This window comes from Anopheles coluzzii, chromosome 2, assembly GCF_943734685.1.
Source record: "Anopheles coluzzii chromosome 2, AcolN3, whole genome shotgun sequence".
NCBI lineage: Eukaryota > Metazoa > Arthropoda > Insecta > Diptera > Culicidae > Anopheles > Anopheles coluzzii.
Window position 1 is genome coordinate 59,647,109 of NC_064670.1, and position 19,618 is coordinate 59,666,726.

At 45.9% G+C, this 19,618-nt stretch overlaps 1 protein-coding gene across 1 annotated transcript; it reads left to right on the plus strand.

Annotated features, from left to right (window-relative positions):
• Positions 1 to 15,679: 15,679 nt before the first annotated feature.
• LOC125906438 (E3 SUMO-protein ligase ZBED1-like) lies at positions 15,680 to 18,812 on the plus strand. Its single transcript, XM_049605240.1, has 2 exons — positions 15,680 to 16,013; positions 16,764 to 18,812. Exon 2 carries the CDS (start codon positions 16,774 to 16,776, stop codon positions 18,451 to 18,453), a length of 1,680 nt encoding a protein of 559 aa, XP_049461197.1. The 5' UTR covers positions 15,680 to 16,013; positions 16,764 to 16,773; the 3' UTR covers positions 18,454 to 18,812.
• Positions 18,813 to 19,618: the final 806 nt, after the last annotated feature.

The following is a 19,618-nucleotide window of genomic DNA, read 5'->3' on the forward strand; positions in this document are numbered from 1 at the left end:
AGGTATTAGTGTTATAATTATTGGTCCGATAGTCACGGAACTCTCGGTAGGAAAGAGTAGAGGGCCATGTCTTAGGTGAGAGAGCCTTGTTGCGTAGAGTGGCTGGTACAGTATCGGACAGAAAAATAGGGCATTGGTTTTTTAACGCACCGTGCACCCGTTGGGCCAAGTTTATGTGTGGTTTGTATGTGTTTGTGTTTGTGTGTGTGTGTGTGTGTGTGTGTATGTGTATGTGTGTGTGTGTGTGTGTGTGTGTGTGTGTGTGTGTGTGTGTGTGTGTGTGTGTGTGTGTGTGTGTGTGTGTGTGTGTGTGTGTGTGTGTGTGTGTGTGTGTGTGTGTGTGTGTGTGTGTGTGTGTGTGTGTGTGTGTGTGTGTGTGTGTGTGTGTGTGTGTGTGTGTGTGTGTGTGTGTGTGTGTGTGTGTGTGTGTGTGTGTATGTGTGTGTGTGCATGTGTGTGTGTGTGTGTGTGGATGTATGTTTGAATGTGTATTGATGTGTGTGTTTGTTTCACAAGTAGGTCGTTTCGGATAGATTTGTAAGTAGTTTTATTGTGTTTTGGGTTAGGTTTTTGGTGTGATAAGCAGGACCACCGCCCTCGCGATTAGTGTTTTTTCGATCTATTAACAACTTTACGGTCTTCTTTCGCCGTGGTCTTCTGAGGACGTCCGGTTGACTTGCGCGTTTCGGTTGTCCAGGCGCGTTTCAGTTGTCTAAGCACGTTTCGGTTGTCCGAAGCGCGTTTGCCACAAAAGTGCGCGATCGTTCCATTACGAACTCGATCCTTTTGCGCTTAATGCCAGCAGCAGCCATTCGCTTTTACATATGGCGCTGATAATCGGTACAACGTTTACCTCGACCCATTGTTACTAACATTGCTTGCTTGGACCGTCAAGAACGCGCTGGTTAAAAAGTTGGACAGGGCTGATCCCGTGCTCTGCCTGCGTTCTACTTCTATACGCGATGAATTACATCGTTTTGGAGCAGCAAAAACATCGCATGGATAAAACTATCAACGAGTACGCAAGTAAGCGTCTTCCCTTCAAAATCGAGAAAAGAATACTGCCGCGCTCATGAAACAAAACGCCCATTGAAAAGAACAACTGCGCACCAGCTCAATGCACGCACCAAGTTTTCCATGCGCACACAACGTGCAACGCAGAGATGCACGAAGGCCTTTCAATGGCGTGCACTGGAGAAACACCTGTGAGGGAATGCCGAGTTCATTGCTATTGTGCGCGTGTCCATTTCGCACCGGTGTCGCATTCACATTCATGAAACAGCACACCTGCGTTTTCGTCCGAGGAACAAGCGCTGCTGTCGATGCAAACTTTAGTTTTGATCCAAGTGTAAACGCACAATGTTTCACATGATAACACACATTATAAGAATAATTTCAACGCAACATGACATCATGGCAAGCTATGTTTTTCAGACACAAACCCGCGCACTTGCAAATACACATTAAAAAGCACACTCTCTTTCTACTACTACACACACACACACACACATGCACACACACACACATTTACACACACACACACACCCACACACACACATACACACACACATACACACATACACACACACAAACACAAGTAACGTGGCAAAACAAGTGCACGGTGCATTGAAAAAAAGGGTCCTATCTTAATGTCCGATACTGTATGCCCACCTTAAATGAGATAAATGAGAGTGTACTAGTGTCGGCACCAAGCTTCGTCAGACGGTGTACAAACACATCCCGCTTATCGAGTGCTAGACGTACTTGCACCATGAGAGAAATCTGCTCAGTGGTAACCGATGGGGAGAAACGCGTAAAGAATAGCCACATTCGCGTATCAGTGTGTGGGATGGTGTCTAGTGTGTCAGAATCGAGCGGCGATCCCGATCCTCTGAGTAGTGGTGTTTGCGGGTTGTAAACTGGTGGCATATTGGTGAAGGATGACGGATCGTTCGCACTCACACTAAGAGAAGCGGCTAATGATGGATACTGTTGTAGTGTGGGTGTAATAGTACCAGGGATATTTTTGACCACTGAATTAAATAATTTAGGCGCTGAATTGTGATGAATGGGCCGTTGAGACGGTAAATCGGTGGCGGCATGCGATGATCGCAAGCAGGAGCGGATCTCCGCCTTTAAAACTTCCAGAAGCTCTAACTTAATGGCTGTGGTATGCTGTGACAGCTCGCTACGGAGGCCCGCTTTAAGGTCGGCTATGCTGGACAGTAGGTCGACAGAAGTGTGCGTGTACGGGGTGGATGACCTCAACACGGCCGTACGCGGATCCTTGTGAAACTTTACACAGGCTTTACAGGCCCAAAAAAGCTGTGCACAGGACTCTATAGTAGCGGACAGTTCCTCAGTCCGCTGCATGAGAAGTGAAACTCAGAGTTGCACCAACCCTGGCATTTCACAATGCGATCAGCAGCTACGATGTCGTTAGCGCAGGCGGAACAAATACCAGCCATTGCTTTGTGGATGAGCGATTGATTGTGATGTTGAAGCGACGTAATGATTGTGGGCCGGAAAAACGTTTCCAGGTGATTGACGGTGAATAATCCAGTTGTTAAACAAAACCAGGCAATGAAGTCACCTACAACAGCAACAGGTTCAGCAAAGATACAGGTTTTCTCGGAATAATATTGAAAATAGTCGGAGCGCAGAGAATCTTCGACCAGTCACAGTGACGTTTGGAATGAGAGTGTGTACATTATAATATGTACATCACAGATCCCCGCTGCGCAAATTCGAGCAGTTTCCTGTGCAGGAAATGTACTAAATTCTGCGCTGGCCAGCGCAGATTTTGGCCCGTTCCCCGCGCGGGACTTCAGCGATTCCTGCGCAGGCCTGCGCAGGGTTAGCGCCATCTGTTTAAGAAATGGACGAACTATTTATGGCGGTGGAGCAAAACAAACGGTCAAAAACAATTTAAAAATATTGGCGCCCATTTATTTTTTTCGTCCGCTTCTTCTCCCTCCCTCACCCTGGCCTTGCCTTGCCTTACTTGCGCTTCTGCCCGTGCCTTCCCGCCGCCAGCTGATTGGTTGTTGTGGTGTATGCGTTGATTCATATATGTTCATTGTGGTTGTGTATTGTTATTGGTGGGTGTTAGCATTTATTAATTTGTGTGTGACCTTGAGACGCTGTGGGAGAAGCTGGATTGGGATTCAAAGTGTTATCGGTGTATTGATGGTTCATTTTATTTCGTGCCGCTGCTGATGAGACCATTCGATGCCCCTGCCAGTTGAGGGTGTAGAAGCCTATTTAAAACAATCGTATCAGAACGTCTAACACTAATCTAATATTTTTTAATTTGAACATGTTTCATGCTTCAACGACCTTCTAAGCATCATGTAGCACAGTGTATAGTGACAATATTTTTTTTTTTTTATGTGCCGAAATTTGTCTCGCGTTTTCGGGTCTCGTCACACACACGCACACACACAGCGCGGGGAAAGTGGCCGTTCACTCTATCATGTCGCGATTCCCCACCCCGCCCGGCGGTAGGGATGAGGATGCGCTACATGATAGCTGAACTAGCCTTTCTTCCGATAAGGTAGCCGTACTCGCTCGTGCTGGAGGGGGGGGGGGGTTGGTGGAGGGTGCGTAATCGCGTGCGCGACTTCGGAGGCGCGTGCTCTCGCGCGCGCTTTCGTGGGTGCGTGCTGGCGTGCGCGCTTTCGTGCGTGCGTGCTCGCGTGCACGCGTACGTGCATGTGTGCGTGCGGGCGTGCGTGTGTGTGTGCGTGCGTGAGTGCGTGCGTGTGTGTGTGAGTTTGCGCGCGCGTGTTTGTGTGTGTGCGTGTGTTTGGAAACCCAAAAACTATTTGATTCTGATGCGTACATTTTCGTTCGCTGCGGCTACAAAGTCCATTCATTTTCGATCTCGCTACCTGTGAGACAACAAAACCATTGGCATTGGCATCTTTGCGATCGGCTCTGCTGTTGAGGGTATTAAAAAGACACACGATCTAAGCAAACGTGCGTGTGATATGTTGCACATTTATTTCTTATTCAGCTAGCGGATGCAAGTGGAAACAACATTTTGAATTGAATCCATACAAAAGAGGATTCTGGATTTGTTTATTACGGTGCGCGTATGGTGCTGCACCTGTCCGTCCAGAATCTGGTGGCTTGTTGGACTGGAGTAGTTATCATGACGCCGTGCGACCGGCACTGCCTTGTAGTGATGGGCATTTCGGAGCGCACCAACGGCTCCGGAGCCGGCTCCGGACTAACAGCTCCGGAGCCGGCTCTGACTTTTTCCCGGAGCCGGCTCCGCTCCGACGGCTCCGGAGCCGGCTCCGCTACGACGGCTCCGGAGCCGGCTTCGCTCCGACGGCTCCGGAGCCGGCTCCGCTCCGACGGCTCCGGAGCCGGCTCCGCTCCGACGGCTCCGGAGCCGGCTCTGCTCCGACGGCTTCGGAGCCGGCTCTGCTCCGACGGCTCCGGAGCTGGCTCCGCACCAACGGCTCCGTAGCCGGCTCTGCACTCACGGCTCCGTTCCAACCGCTGCGGAGCCGGCTTCAGGCCCACCGTTCCGGGGCCGGCGACGAATAAACGGCTCCAGACCAACGGATCCGAACTAACGGTTCAATAGAGACATCATTGTATGATAGCGTAATAAAAAAATGAATATATCTTCTCGCACGTGTGGAAACCAATACACGATGTGATTGCAGTATTGACATGCATGACGTTGTGTAGCATTCGTTGGTCTCGCCTTTCTTAACAATATTCAAAAGTCATCGATGTTTTTTTTGATAAATTCTTTTAAACATGACCTACTCCGCTATTTACGGATTTTCTCGATTGAAACTTCATTGAAAAGGTTATTTTGGTCCTTTGTGTTCAAACCGGCTCCGGAGCCGTTGGAGCGGAGCCGTTGGTGCCGAGCCGGCTCCGGAGCCGTGGGTGCGGAGCCGGCTCCGGAGCCGTGGGTGCGGAGCCGACTCCGGAGCCGGCTCCGAAATTGTCTGGAGCCGGTCGGAGCCGGCTCCGGCTTCGGAGCCGTTTTGCCCATCACTACTGCCTTGGAATCGGTTCGGATCGGTAGGTTCATGTTTTGGTCGAGTGCATTCCGTGCATTTGTCGCGTCACAGCGGTAGCCCGGCAGCACCAAAGTCAAAACAAAAACCTTCCCCGAGTGTGGACTGCTATGCTAAGTTCTTCTTATTATTATTATTATTTATATTATTGGCGTAAAAGCCTACGCGATCATGCCGACCTTTTCAGGACTTGAGTACCACGTAGCCGGATAGTCACCTCTTGCTACGGCGGACGGTTCATACGCGATTAGAACCCACGACGGGCATGCAGATGTGCGGAATGATGGCGGTGCCGCGGGCCCGCTCCTATCCAGCGGGTAATTTGCATTTTGCCACACTGTCTCCTGCTCGATGCATACGCTGCAGGCAGGGGGAAGGATGCACCTCCACGATAAAAAAACACCGTCATGAACCAGCGGCGGACCTAACGGTAGGCGGACTAGGCGGTCGCCGATGATCTCTAGTCTGTAGTATGCCGTATGTCTACAATTGGACAGAGTATTAGCGATAAGGGCCCCCGGAAAGATGGTCGTTAGGGCTCCGTGGCTGGAGAACCATTTGCACCTCCCTTTCCCCCATGGCGACTACAATTTTAGGGCCTGTGACCGATGATCGTAGGGGTCCCATGGGCACCCCCCCTCCCTCCTTCCCCCCAATCCGCCGGCAATTTAAGTATACCGTTCAATCTTCCAACACCTGTGTGCCAGTAAACCCTCCTCCCTGTCATCAGTTACCATTGACAGGGGCCTCAATTCGTCTTTCCGCCTTTCATGAACACCTTCCTTTCTTTGACCGATGGATCATAACATTCCGGAAGAAAACACATTTGGCGAAAGTGTTGCACACACACGCACGCTCACACCCACGCGCAGATGGCTCAGGATATCTATGTAATCTACAGCATACGAAAGCAAAAGCTTAGGGTAACAAAGTTATGCTTAATGCTTAACACGTTCAGCACGATGACATGTCCCAGGGACTACCAGTGAACTTTCCAGGATGCTGGTTTCACAATCAGCTTGCGTTCTTGATGCTGGTGGAACGGAAAGTTGATGAAAATCAGCGCCTCAGGGCTGAACGTGTCAATGCGAATTAGGGTTCAGCGCGTTGCACAGCAAACCCTCCAGCGTAAACTAGCGATTCCTTAGTCATTTTTATATTGCAGTGTTTGAACTCATTGCGATTTTTTGGTTTGATTTGTGAAAATGCAACTTCATCGCCGCAATGTTTGTTAACGGCATTTTTAGGCGCCACAACAGCTCGCGAGCATTGACCACACGCGAGAAAGAGATAGCGCTATGGAGGGAAAAAGCACGGACGACGGCTGACAGCGATTGGCCGTCTGACGCACCAACACATCCAAACCTTCGACAGCGCGCTCAAGCGAGGGGTGTGAGGCGGGGCCAGGGATGGGTAGCTCGACGAGCTGCTCGACAAATTTGCCGTTGGTGAGAAAAGGAAGGCATGATAAAATTCTCAGAACTCCATGATTTCTTCCGTCGCTTTGCGCAGCGGGCATGCGGATCATTTGGGCAATGCGTGTTATACATGTTTCATTTCGTGGTTGTTAATTTAAGATTTAAAAAAAAATCGTGTGTCGAAGGAAATTTTCCTAGACATTCTGGCGGAGATCGAGCCCTCCGAGTCTTTGTTATTCCTAAAAGTGTATGCAGTATTAGATGTGATAATTACATGTGCCTATGCTGTTGGTTGTTGAAACAGTCACTCACTGAAGAAGTTGCTAGAATTCAATGCTTTTGAACGCAAACCGGGTGCGTGAGCCCTTCATCTTTCGACTACCATCGAACAACAACAGAGGAAGGAAATAACAGCAGCTTCTTAACCCAAAACAGCAGCACGTTACCAGTATCTCCAGCATATTGCCATTTGTATGGACTAGTTAAAATGGCCCGGTTACAGGGCTACGCAACGTTTATCGGAGGGCGTATAAGAATTGCACTTCAATTAACCATTTTGTTTTTGGATCCTTTGTGAAAGATTTTTTTTCTGTGTACTTATATTATTTATAACATATATTGCCGTATATTTATTTATGATTTCTTAATTTTCTTTTATTTAATATTTTATTCATTAATTAAAGGATCGTGTACCCCTTGAAATACATAATTTATGTATAAATATTCACATTGTTTTCCCGCATGTTTTCCCGCAAATGCAATACCCTAAATTTGCCCCAAATCATGCTCCGCCGAATACACTGCTTCAGACCTTTACTGTACAAGGATATCATAGGAACTGTGAGCATCCAGGATGAGCGATAGCTTGAATGTAAAGTGTAGCGTGCTTTCTATGGTCAGCAGCAGAGTAGCAATTCCACTCGAAGCCACTGCGATTACAATTTTCGATCAAATGCAAGAATATTTTCGAGCATAAACGGATTTCCGATGCCACCAGGTCAATCTAGAAAAAAAACCTGTTCATTCTGTGTCTCCTCTCCGCTGGATTATTCTGTCAAATCGTAGCTGCTGCGGTAATTTCATCGCACACCGTTCATTGTTCGTTGTTCATTCGGTTCACGTTTACTAATATGTTGTCCAGCTCATCGATGCTCCGCGTCCACCGGGGAAATATTTCGGCTGTGGATAAGGCGTATTGTAGAAAGTCTGGCAGTATCTGCACAAAGTCGTCTAAATGCAGCATGGTCGGAAACATCGTCAGCGCCTTCCGTGGCGTCTTTTCGCACAGATACTGATTAATGAGTCGCAACGGTTTGAGGTTCCCGACAGCTCGCAGTATCTGATTCTGTTTGGAGTCTTCGACGGTGTACTGATCTTGATTTTTCGAGTGTAAATCTTCACAAAAGTGGTTCACGTTTGCGTTCTACAATAAGAGAGGATAATGCGACATTTCCTCCACCAATATAAGGGCCAATAAGGTAACGCAGATGATTGAACATTTGAAATGAGACTGCTGCCTGTAGAGTCCCGGATATTTTGTTGTCGTTCTGCAGCAATCCAGACATCAACAGTACACCGTGCGGCCAATAACAATCAGCCAATCAGTCTGGCGGTGGCCCGCGATCCACTGGTTACCCGTACCAACATACCACGGAAGCTGCTGCAATAAATTTTAAGCTTAACTGTAGTTATTGAATCTTTATGCTGTTTACATCACTTCATAAATATTACACAACTTCACATACGTGAGGGCGATATTCGTCTGTTCGTTTGACGAAAACATCGTTGCCGTCTTTCGTCCAACGCCTACATCGATGAATAGCTACGTCGGTGCAAAGTGTGCGAGAAAACCAACACGGTACAAAAATCATCCAAGCTATCCGCATCAGCTAACCTAACATCAACTCACTAACCTACATCGTCTCACTATGGAGTGAAAAAGTAACGCTCTATTTGTTATTTGTTATTTGTTATTTATTTATTAAAATTCAACGGACCGCAAGTGGCCCACTTGAAGCGAATTCATTTACATTAATTTATTATAACATAGTCACATTACGGTCATTCATTTGTCACGCTTAGTCTTAAGTAACATAATTAACATGTAAAAGGTCGCACGACACGAATACTATTCAACAATGCGGTGCGCGACATGTCAGGTTGATGACGATCACAAATGACATTAAACTCACGGCACATACGAATAAACGGATCAGAGGAGCCAAAGCGAGTGCGGCGTTCCTCCACGTCAAGTAGCGATCTAGCTCGGAGCGATCTCGGCGGGACATACATGTTGAGCCTCGAAAGAAGCGCGGGCGAGTCGATCCGATTGTCAAGAAGTCCCGCGACAAACAGCCTCTGAGCGTTGCAGTTCCGCTGCTTCAGCGTCTCGATGCCAAGCAACGCACAGCGTCCCTCATAGTCAAGTTGGACACTCCAGGAGCGCAAAGCGAACCGCGTGAATTTGCGCTGGATCGACTCTAAACGAGCTAGGGGACGAGCAGCTGTAGGCCACCATACTACAGAAGCGTATTCTAACACTGGTCGCACCAAAGCACAGTATAGCGTCTTGATGCAAATCGGGTCAGTGATGTCTCGTGCTATTTGTTTTAGTAAGCCGATCAATTGGTTACCCTTAGTGACAACGTGCTCTAGCTGGTCGTGGAAGCTCAACTTTTCGTCAAGGAGCACTCCTAGATCCGTGACACAGCTTTTGCGACCAATGGTAGATCCATTTAACGCATAGTCATACACTAAGGGGCACCGCTTTCTCGCAAACGTAACGACAACACACTTCTCGACGCACAATTCAAGACCATTCAAAGAGCACCATGACTGGAAGGCACTTAGAGTGGCTTGAAGGCGGAGTTGGTCTGACCGGTCGCGGATAGGCAGGAACAGCTTCGCGTCGTCTGCATACAGTAGGTGGCCGTCAGGAGGGAGCAACCGTGTTACGTCATTCAGGAAAATGACAAACAGCAGCGGTCCAAGATTACTCCCCTGCGGCACCCCAGAAGAAGCATCGATACGGCGCGACGTATGGGGTCCCATCTTCACGCAGTATGTGCGACCAGTAAGATAGGAGCGCATCCAGGCCAGCAGCTGCACAGGCAGACCAAGCGTTTCGAGCTTTGCGAGCAGCAAGGCGTGCGGAACGCTATCGAAGGCAGCCTTGATGTCCGTGTAGACTGCGTCGATCTGCGAGCCGGCATCGATGGTCCTGTGGCAGAGGCTAACGAACTCAACCAGGTTGGTGGTGGTTGAACGCTGTGGGACAAATCCATGTTGAGCTGTGCTAATGTAGTTCGAGGCAGCTGCGAGGAGAGGTTCGTACACCAGGAGCTCGAAGACCTTAGCGCAGGCACAAAGCGATGTAATGCCACGGTAATTACATGCATTTGATTTGTCCCCCTTTTTGTGCACTGGAACAAGCCACGAAGTTTTCCAGCAGGCAGGATAGATGCCCGAACGCAGCGAGTCGCGAAAAATCGAGGCCAGGATAGGCGCGATGGTGGTGCCACAACGCTTAAGCGTGGAAGCCGGGATCCCGTCAGGCCCTGGAGCAAACGAAGATTTCAGCCTGTCAATCGCTTTCGAGACTGAATACTCATCGATGATCGGCAAGTTTGGGGCCATAGCATCCACCGGTACGTTTGATAATGCGTCGGCTATCTGCCTCTCATCAGTTACAGCTGGAAGGAAGGTGGCGGCAAAGCGCGAGGCAAAAATATCACATACAGCAGACGGATTGTTGCCGTTGCGCCCGTTGTAACTGACGGAGCTAGGAAAACCAGAGGATTTCCGACGATTGTTTGCGAAGTTCCACAGTACACGTGAATTGCCGCGGCAGCGCAAAACCGTACGCCGTACGTGCCCCAGGTAGCGGAACCTGTTATAGCGCCGATAGAGAGAGTGCGCAGTGTTATAGTTGCGCAATGCAGCGGGACACCTACGCAACAAATAATCGCGATACGCGGCAGCTTTAGCCGTTTTGAGCCTGCGCAGCGTTCTGTCACCCCAAGGGGGGCCTCGTTTAGGTCGTTTCACCGGCGTGCATTCATTCAGGGCTTGCAACATGAACCGCTCAAAATCTTTCACAGCGAGGTCAAGAGTGGCGTAATGGGAACAATCGAAGACATTCGCGAACGAGGCGATCATCGGCAGGAGCCTGTTAAAGTCCGTCCGCGCGTAGTCAAGGCGTGATGTTAGCGCAGGAACGGCTGATTCCTCTCGTGGTAGCGGGATGGCCAACTCAAGCGCCGGGTGATAGGTGTCAATTGCTAACAGCGGGGTGAGGCAAAGTTCAAGCGGAAGGCAAACAGAAGCAACAGCATTATTTGCAAACACCAGGTCTAAGACGCGTCCGCTGGTGTTAAGATGACCATTGATCTGGAAGAGTCCGCTATGATGCATCTCGTCCATAAACAGAGCGGAGAGAGCCGATCGCGTACGTGGCTCATAATGCAGAAATGGCAAATCCGGATCATGCTGAGCGGCTGACCAGGAGACGAGAGGTTGGTTGAAGTCTCCTAACAGGAGTAAACCGTCTCCGGGATGCATAGTTGAGCATAATGAGCGAATGCAATTTTCGATTTCACGGAGCGTGGCAGCATTTGCGGCAAGTCTAGGCGGGAGGTATGCAGCAACGATGAATAGTCGGGAATTGCCTAGTTGTATTATAACGCACACTAGCTCAAGCGATGGATGCACCGTTGTGTGCTCCCGTGACGTCAGAGACTGAGAGCACGCAATCAACACACCTCCACCGCGGGAACATGTACTGTTGTCAACACTACGATCGCATCGGTAGACTCGGAAGCTATCGTCAAACAGCAAAGCCGAAGGTAGACTAGGATCGAGCCAGGTTTCCGTAAGCACTATTACATCGAAATTGGATTCCAACACCGACAGGCGAAACTCATCGACCTTCGTGCGCAGTCCCCGCACGTTTTGATAGTAAACAGAGGCAGTGGAACGGGCAGTGCGAAGCGCATTAGCAGCAGGAACATAACAGGTAGGTGTTTGTGCAGACTTAACAGAGGTTCGTCTATTCGTGAAAGAAACGGTCAAGTGTGGTCTGTTGTAAGTTGGTGTTGGAAGTGCGGCGAATTAAAAGCGGGCCGTCAATGAGTGTTGAATTAGGACCATGAGTAGTGTCGTTCAGCGTGTGTTCTCCCAATTGTGGTGATGTTAGTGTTTGAGCCTGTGAAGTTGATGCGTGTGCCGGTGCGTGATAGACAGTGGATGTTGGTGTGCGAGGCATCGATCGGCGATCGATGACAACAGGTGTGCGTGTGAGAGAACGGTGTTTGATGGTGATTGGTGACGATGAGTGTCCATGCTCTCGTTGACGGGATTGTACAAATTCACGTACACCAATACCGACAGGCCAGGACGATGGGGCGAGTGCTGCGTCACGAAGGGCAGCCGGTACTCTCACTTTGAAAGAAAGCCAGTTTACGCTGTCAACACTGACTCCCTTCCTCAGCAAGCAGTATGCTAGGACGTCATCGGTGGCTAAACGGCGTTTCACAGAAGCGACCACTTGCTCCACGGTGACGGCAGTGGACAAGCGAGATAGTCGGATCCATATTCTGTCTGTGGCCGGCTGGGGAAACGCTGCTCGAAGCGGTGACGATAGCGAATCGGTTCCCATGAGTTCTTCCGGTAGCGTAGACGAGGGTGGGTTGCCGACTGTAGTGTTAGTGTACGCGCTTGGCGATGACGCTGCAAACATGTTATTTTGACGAATGTTTACGTTTTTGTTGACATCAGGGGACATAGAATCCTCGATGATACGCCGCCGCTTTCTACCCGCAACGGGCCGAGGATCGGTATTGCAAAGCTGAGGTATGGGTGCATTTTGCAGTAGAGTAAATCCACTGCGCACCTCGGCGATAATCGGTTCAATAAGCTTCCCCACAGCCGCAACAGTTGAGGTGAGAGCAGCTTGAAAACCGACCTGAGCCCCGATCTCTTTGACTGATCGGCAGCGCGGATTTTTCAGGATAGTGGTGCACCCAGTGCAGCTCCAGTGCAGATCGATGTGAGTCAGGACCGCATCAATCAGCTCGGAAGGCAGCCTGCAACAACCGCGGTGAAAAGTAGCCTCACAGTACGCACAGCCGACGATACAGTCGGCAGCATCCAGTGACACAGCACACGCGAAACAGATAGCCGCCATCGCGAAATTATGTGCGGTTTTGATCACACCACCGTTAACCCGGATTAAAAACGTTAATACACAGTCGTGGGTCAATGAAATAACACACTAACGCGCAACAGTAACAGGAAGCAGTTTGGTAGTCAGTTGAACGAGTATTAACTGGGTACGTTAGAAAATACACTTAAATATTTTTGGAAAAACGCGGAGCACAGCGATAAGCGACCGAGCAGTTAGACGTCAGACGTGTTGATTTAGTGAGAGATTATAGTGAGAGATAGTGAGAGATAGTGAGAGATTGAAAATGAGAACCTTTTTGTAAAATTTGTTATAGGACTAGTTAATTTGGCCCGGTTACAGGGCTACGCTAAATAACATAAAAAGTAAAACAAAAATTACTGCTCAAATTTTATATCAGAAGACTCCTAAATAAGTCTGCGATGCTGCTTTTTTTGATAGCTTCTTCTTCTTCTTCTTTGGCTCAACAACCGATGTCGGTCAAGGCCTGCCTGTACCCACTTGTGGGCTTGGCTTTCAATGACTAATTGATTCCCCCCCATAGCAGGATAGTCAGTCCTACGTATGGCGGCGCGGTCTATTTGGGGATTGAACCTATAACTCTCGTGTGTGAGTTATCAATTAACTTTTATTGCGTCCTGTCTCAATAACGGTCAGCGAGCAAAGAGAGCGAGCTAAGGGCCGCATGTCCTTAGTTCCCCTATTCTAACTCCGGTTGCCAACGCAGTTGGCAACCATGGCCTAACTTGATTCAGTGGAAGGTTGAGGTGCACAGCGACAGGTGGCGTACCTGCTATAATTTGTTGCCTGCTAGGCGAAGATCGCTAGAACTGGTCTAACGCGAATCGAACGGTTAGAACTGGTCTAACGCCGTAACGGTCACTACAAACCCATGACGGGCATGTTGTTAAGTCGTACGAGTTGACGACTGTACTACGAGACCGGCCATTGATTTTTGATAGCATTGATACGAATAATCCGATGCGTTGTATGATGATGACAGTTAAATGTTTACCAATATCGTTGTCATCGCGTGAATCCTGTATATTGCTTATGTAAAGAACCTATGGTTCGTTACGCATTGCATGATCTATAATCGGTTTTCATCTCTATCATTTGGTTTAACACGGTAGTTAACAATCTTGTTTCTTGTTCTTGAATATAAAGCACTTCCTATTTGATTTCGTGTGTACACAGGTGCAGTATTTTGCAGTTTGTCATGATATTTTCGGAGCAAACTTAACGGTTTTTAAAGACGAAGAGACGAAACCAACACACTAAGACGAAAACAAACAACTTAACTTACTTTATTTTATATGATGCAGTAAGCTTACTTGCCTAATAAAATTCTTACATAAATCTTTATCTGTATTGATCGATAGAAATAATCATGAAAAAACGTTTACTTCTAGGCATCATTATTATTAATAGTGGCACACTATATTGCAACAACAGCCTCAATCGGTGTACCTGTTAAAGTACAATAACAAAATGATTTATATTTGTTTATCTGTATGAACATCATATGAATTTGCTTACCGCATAAACAGCCCTTCAATTGCCTATTACTTCTCGGTACACTACGTTCTTCGCCGCAACACCATCTTGATCATCACGTTCCGAATTTACGATCATAACCGTCACGTTTTGTCGGTATGTGACTCGTGATAGTGCGACGTACAGATGCCCATGTGCAAATACCTCCGTGGGTAGGTACAGTCCAAGCTGTTGCAAGGACTGGCCTTGCGCCTTGTTAATTGTCATCGCAAAGCATACCTGAATTGGAAATTGTTTCCAGCGAATTTGGAACGGAATATTCGCATCGTTGCTGTCACATAAAATGCGTGGTAATAGTACGTCATCTCCCTGTCGTTTGCCGGTTAAGATTCGAGCGTGTATGCAGTAGACATGGGCGAATTGAATCAGAACTGCATGATTCATTCCGATCTTTACTCTGAGTGAACGAGTATCGCACAGCTAGACGAAAGGAAATGATTCTTCCGCACGCCAACTGTGCGGTATTGATTCTCCGTGCGGATGATCACCACGCCGACTATGAAAGTGTGCGATACATCTCCGCACGCCAACGGTGCGGTATTAATTCTCCGTGCGGGTGCTCACCGCGCTGACTATGAAAGTGTGCGATACATCCCCGCACGCCAACGGTGCGGTATTGATTCTCCGTGCGGATGATCACCACGCCGACTATGAAAGTGTGCGATACATCCCCGCACGCCAACGGTGCGGTATTAATTCTCCGTGCGGGTGCTCACCGCGCCGACTATGAAAGTGTGCGATACATCCCCGCACGCCAACGGTGCGGACGCTCACCACGCCGACTATGAAAGTGTGCGATACATCTCCGCACGCCAACGGTGCGGTATTAATTCTCCATGCGGGTGCTCACCGCGCCGACTATGAAAGTGTGCGAAAAATCACCACACGCATACGGTGCGGTATTGATTCTCTGTGCGGATGCTCATCGCGCCGACTATGAAAGTGTGCGAAAAATGACCGCACATATACGGTGCGGTTTGGTTCCTCTTGTCGACGTTCGATGTCAACTAAGCTTGTGTGCGAAAAACGTAGGTGTTGGTTTCTTTTGTGGACGTTCGATGTCAACTATGCAAGTGTGCAACAATTTGCTAATGTACGGTCGAAACTCTATAGTTGCACGATTGATAGTAAGCATGTTCTCAAGTTGGATACACAAAAGTTGAAAGTCAGTTAAATTGAAAAGCATGATTTTATGTTAAAAATGCAAAAAATGACATATATTCTATGTAGAAAAAATCAAGTTTTATTTCACATAAAAAAGGTACGCTATTATATAAAACTTCAATGGTTATCATGCACTCATAGTTCAATTGGTGAGATCGAACTGTATCGCGCAGAGAATTAAAATGAAAGGACGAAAAAAATTGTGAAAAAAAACCTTACCTTCCCGCTCTTTCAGTTAAGTAAGGCGAGATAGCACATCAGTTGAAAACATCAGTTTATCGGCAGCTCTTTCGGTTATGGATAATTATCAATGTGTGCAAAAAATTTCTGGTCGTCAACACTGTGGCCCCTGCAAGTGTGGGACACAAGTGTACTACCACGACATGAGTGTGAAGTGTGTATCAACAGTGAAGAATAAAAAGGTTAGAATGAAGTGGTGTAGACAGTTGTAAGTGTATTGTCCGGCATAATTATGATTGAAAACTTTTAACGGTTTTTTTATCAGTGTTAGTGCACGCCGATAAAAACCGTTAAAACCAAAATAAGTCAGTTGATAGTTAGCAATTGAACGTGGCACAACTAAAATCGATCAATAAGATTCGAGAAACCTAAGCAAACGGTATCATAAACCTGTACGAATAAAAGGTGAGTTTTAAAAATGTGGAGAATACGATGCCGTTCTGATTGCTATATACAGTAAAATATGCTTTTTGTCCTTATATTACGAAAGATCTATTGTGTTTGTGTATTATCATATTGCGTATTAGCATTTATGCAGTTTCATATTTTACTTAACAAATTATTTGAGAGTTTTTAAGCTCAAAATACTGGAGTATTAGCTTGATGACGCTTTGGCGTTTTATGACGCTACTGGCGCCAGTGGAGTGCAAAAAGAACACCCTTTCTCTTTAATGGGCACGCAGAGAACTCTTTATTGTCAAATCGTAATCTTAAAGATAATAGTTTTATATAGTAGGGTAGGGATAATAGATAATTTTATAGTAGTGGCAGTGTGTTACAATGGTTAACAATTTAAGCGCCGTGTCACATAAATTCGCATGACGGTTTTGCTCACCGTTCAGCTTTGCATCTGACGCTCAGTGATTATCTTGAGAACGAATGAGGTAGGAAAGAGAGAACAAGAACGACATGTGCTACGCCGCTTATCGCAATGAAACAAAAAAGTGATAACAATGGCACTAGAAATTGTCGCTCTCATCGCTCTCTTGCCATACGCTACGTGCTCACTCAATAACTGTAACGTCAGCCCGGCGTTCAAAGTGTTAAGAATGTAGCTTAAAAAGGTTTTTAGGGTTAATAGTAATTCATCGATCAGATACAGATTTTAGAGAAGGCAATAATAATTAACAACTTAATTATTATATTTTTACTCAGAATTGAAACGATGAGCACGGTACGAGCGACAAGCGATGTATGGCAACACTTCGAGAAAACGGAAAATGCTGGAAAATGTTTATATTGTGCTAAGATCATTCGATGCACTAAAGGATCGTCATCCAATTTGAAACGGCATCTGACTGCAAAACATGTCGGAATACCTTTAAAACGCGTTAATGCTTCCTCGTCGAATGGAGAGTGTAATGTTGAGGAATGTACCCCAATTCAACAATCCTCAGCAGGGATTTCTCGACCGGCCACCATGGACTCTTTCTTTACTCCACTGAAACCGCTTACATCAGAAGCCAAAAAAAAGCAGGATGAGCTTTTATTAAAACTAATTTGCCAAGAGTCGCTTCCTTTCTCTATTACCGAAAGTGAGGCGTTTAAGAAATATAGTTATGGATTAAATCCAAACTATGAATTACCTAGCCGCAAAACTGTTTCAGAGGCAATTTTGAATCGGGAGTACAACAAAAGCCTGCAAAAGGTCAAAACTGCTTTGGAAAATACCACAAAAATAGCGCTGACCTCAGATGGCTGGTCGAACATCAATAACACTAGCTTTTATGCACTAACAGCACATTACATCGATAACGATAATAAGTTATGTTCCAATTTACTCGAATGTTCGGAGTTTCCTTATCAACACACTGGACATAATATTGCTGAGTGGGTAAATGAAGTAACAGAGAAGTTTGATATAACGGAGAAAGTAGTTGCTTTAGTAACTGACAACGCGAGTAACATGTCATCAGCTGCAAAAGAACTAAAACAAGTGAATCATTTTCCATGTTTTGCACACAGTTTAAGTTTAGTTGTTAAAAAATCGATAGAAAAAGCAATTGAAACCACAGTTGACGAAGTAAAACGTATTGTTACGTTCTTTAAAAAAAGCAGTACGGCAACCAAAAAACTTTCCGAAGTGCAAACACAATTGAATTACCCCGTTCTTAAACTAAAACAAGACATTGTTACTCGCTGGAATTCTACTTACGATATGCTGGAACGGTTTTATAAGAACAAAATACCATTACTATCTTGTTTAGATACAATTAAGGTGAAAACTTCTCTACAAAACAAAGATTGGATTGTGATAGAGCAGGCAATCAAAATTTTACAAAACTTTGATTACGCAACAAAAATTGCTTCATCAGAAAAAACCGTTACATTATCACACATGGGACTCCTTATCAAAATTCTCATCACTAAAACTACTGATTTGTTGAACGAAGAATTAGAAAGTTCAGTGCGAAAATTAGGAAACTATTTGATTCATGGTCTTGAAGAAAGATTTGATCCCATGTTTCGAAATACGATCGTAAATCAAGCAATGCTACTCGATCCACGTATGAAACGGCAAAGTTTTGAAAACGAAGAAAATAGATACGAAAAAACATACCAATCTATTATCGATATTATCGAAACAATTTATCCAAATCAGAACATTATTAATACAGCCACATCAAACTCTCAAACTCAAGACAACCAAGAAAAGGATCAATATCGTCAACACTTATTTGGAGACTTTGTCAGTAGGATATCTATTAGGCAAGTGGCTTCCGATCCTAAAACAAAAGCAAAACAAGAACTAGACGGTTACATTGCATCGGAATATGCAGAACTAGAATCTGACCCTTATGGTGGAAACAAAACCAATCTAGGTTTCCAAACCTGTATAAATTAGTACAAGGTATTTTTTGTATACCAGCCACATCCGTCCCGTGCGAACGAGTATTCTCAAAAGCTGGACAAATCTATACCGAAAAAAGATCGCGACTGGATCCTAAAAAACTTACTGAGATACTTTTTCTACAACACAACGGTTTTTAGATTAATTAAGAACTTTAAAATTAAGTTTCAATTGTTTGAATTCAAAGACTGGTCAGAGTAATTGATTAGGAACTTCCAAACGATTTAATCTTTGCATAAATACATTTTTACTCTTAGATTTTATTTGAGGAGTTCTCAATAGTTAAGCTGAAATCGATTTAGTTTATAAGGAAGGGATATGAATTAACATATAAATAAAAGTGGAAAAGCAAAATATAACATAACAATAATAACAAATATTCATAGCAAATTGTCAAATGTTAATTTTTTCACTTTTTTAATTGCATTAACACCATACAGTTTTTACTACCTACTGGTGCAGATTTGCAAAAAATAGGATGGAATCTATTTTAATCACACAGTCGTCGTACCAAATCATACCCCACCTTGGGCGTGCGAACGAATCACCGCACGCGATCAGTTCATTTCACTGAGTGAACTGGACCGCACTTGATCTTTAAAAAGAATCAATATTCCCATGTCTAGTATGCAGTGCGGTTTCATTTCGATGACCAGCAGACGCGTTCCATTGCACAACCCACGTTCGGTATTCAAATTACGAAGCAGCAAAACTGGTGTATATTTTTTCAATCGCAAGCAATGAACTGGAATTCCACTTAAGTTGATTGAATGCAGGAATTCAGGCGGCATCTGTAGCGTTTCGTGTTCTTCTGGATTTACTAACGCGTCTACCGAAAGATATTCCTGTACTGGCCCAGGTAGTTGTTCTAGTACGCAGTTATTGATTGCGGTTACATCAACATTTTTTGGAGAGAGAATAGCTCGGTCCGTAAAATATTTCAGATGTTCGAAATATTGTCTAATATCCGGATAGACGCGATTAATCAATATTCGTACGTTGTCATCAACGCTGGCAGAGCGAGGTAATACCATATCACGGGGAATTTTTGCAAAAGATGCATCCAACCCCGGAAAGGTAGCATGGCGCCCCTCACCGATGCGGAGAAGGAAATCGGTAAAATTTTGTAGATCGTTTGCACTCCGCGCGGTTGATGCAG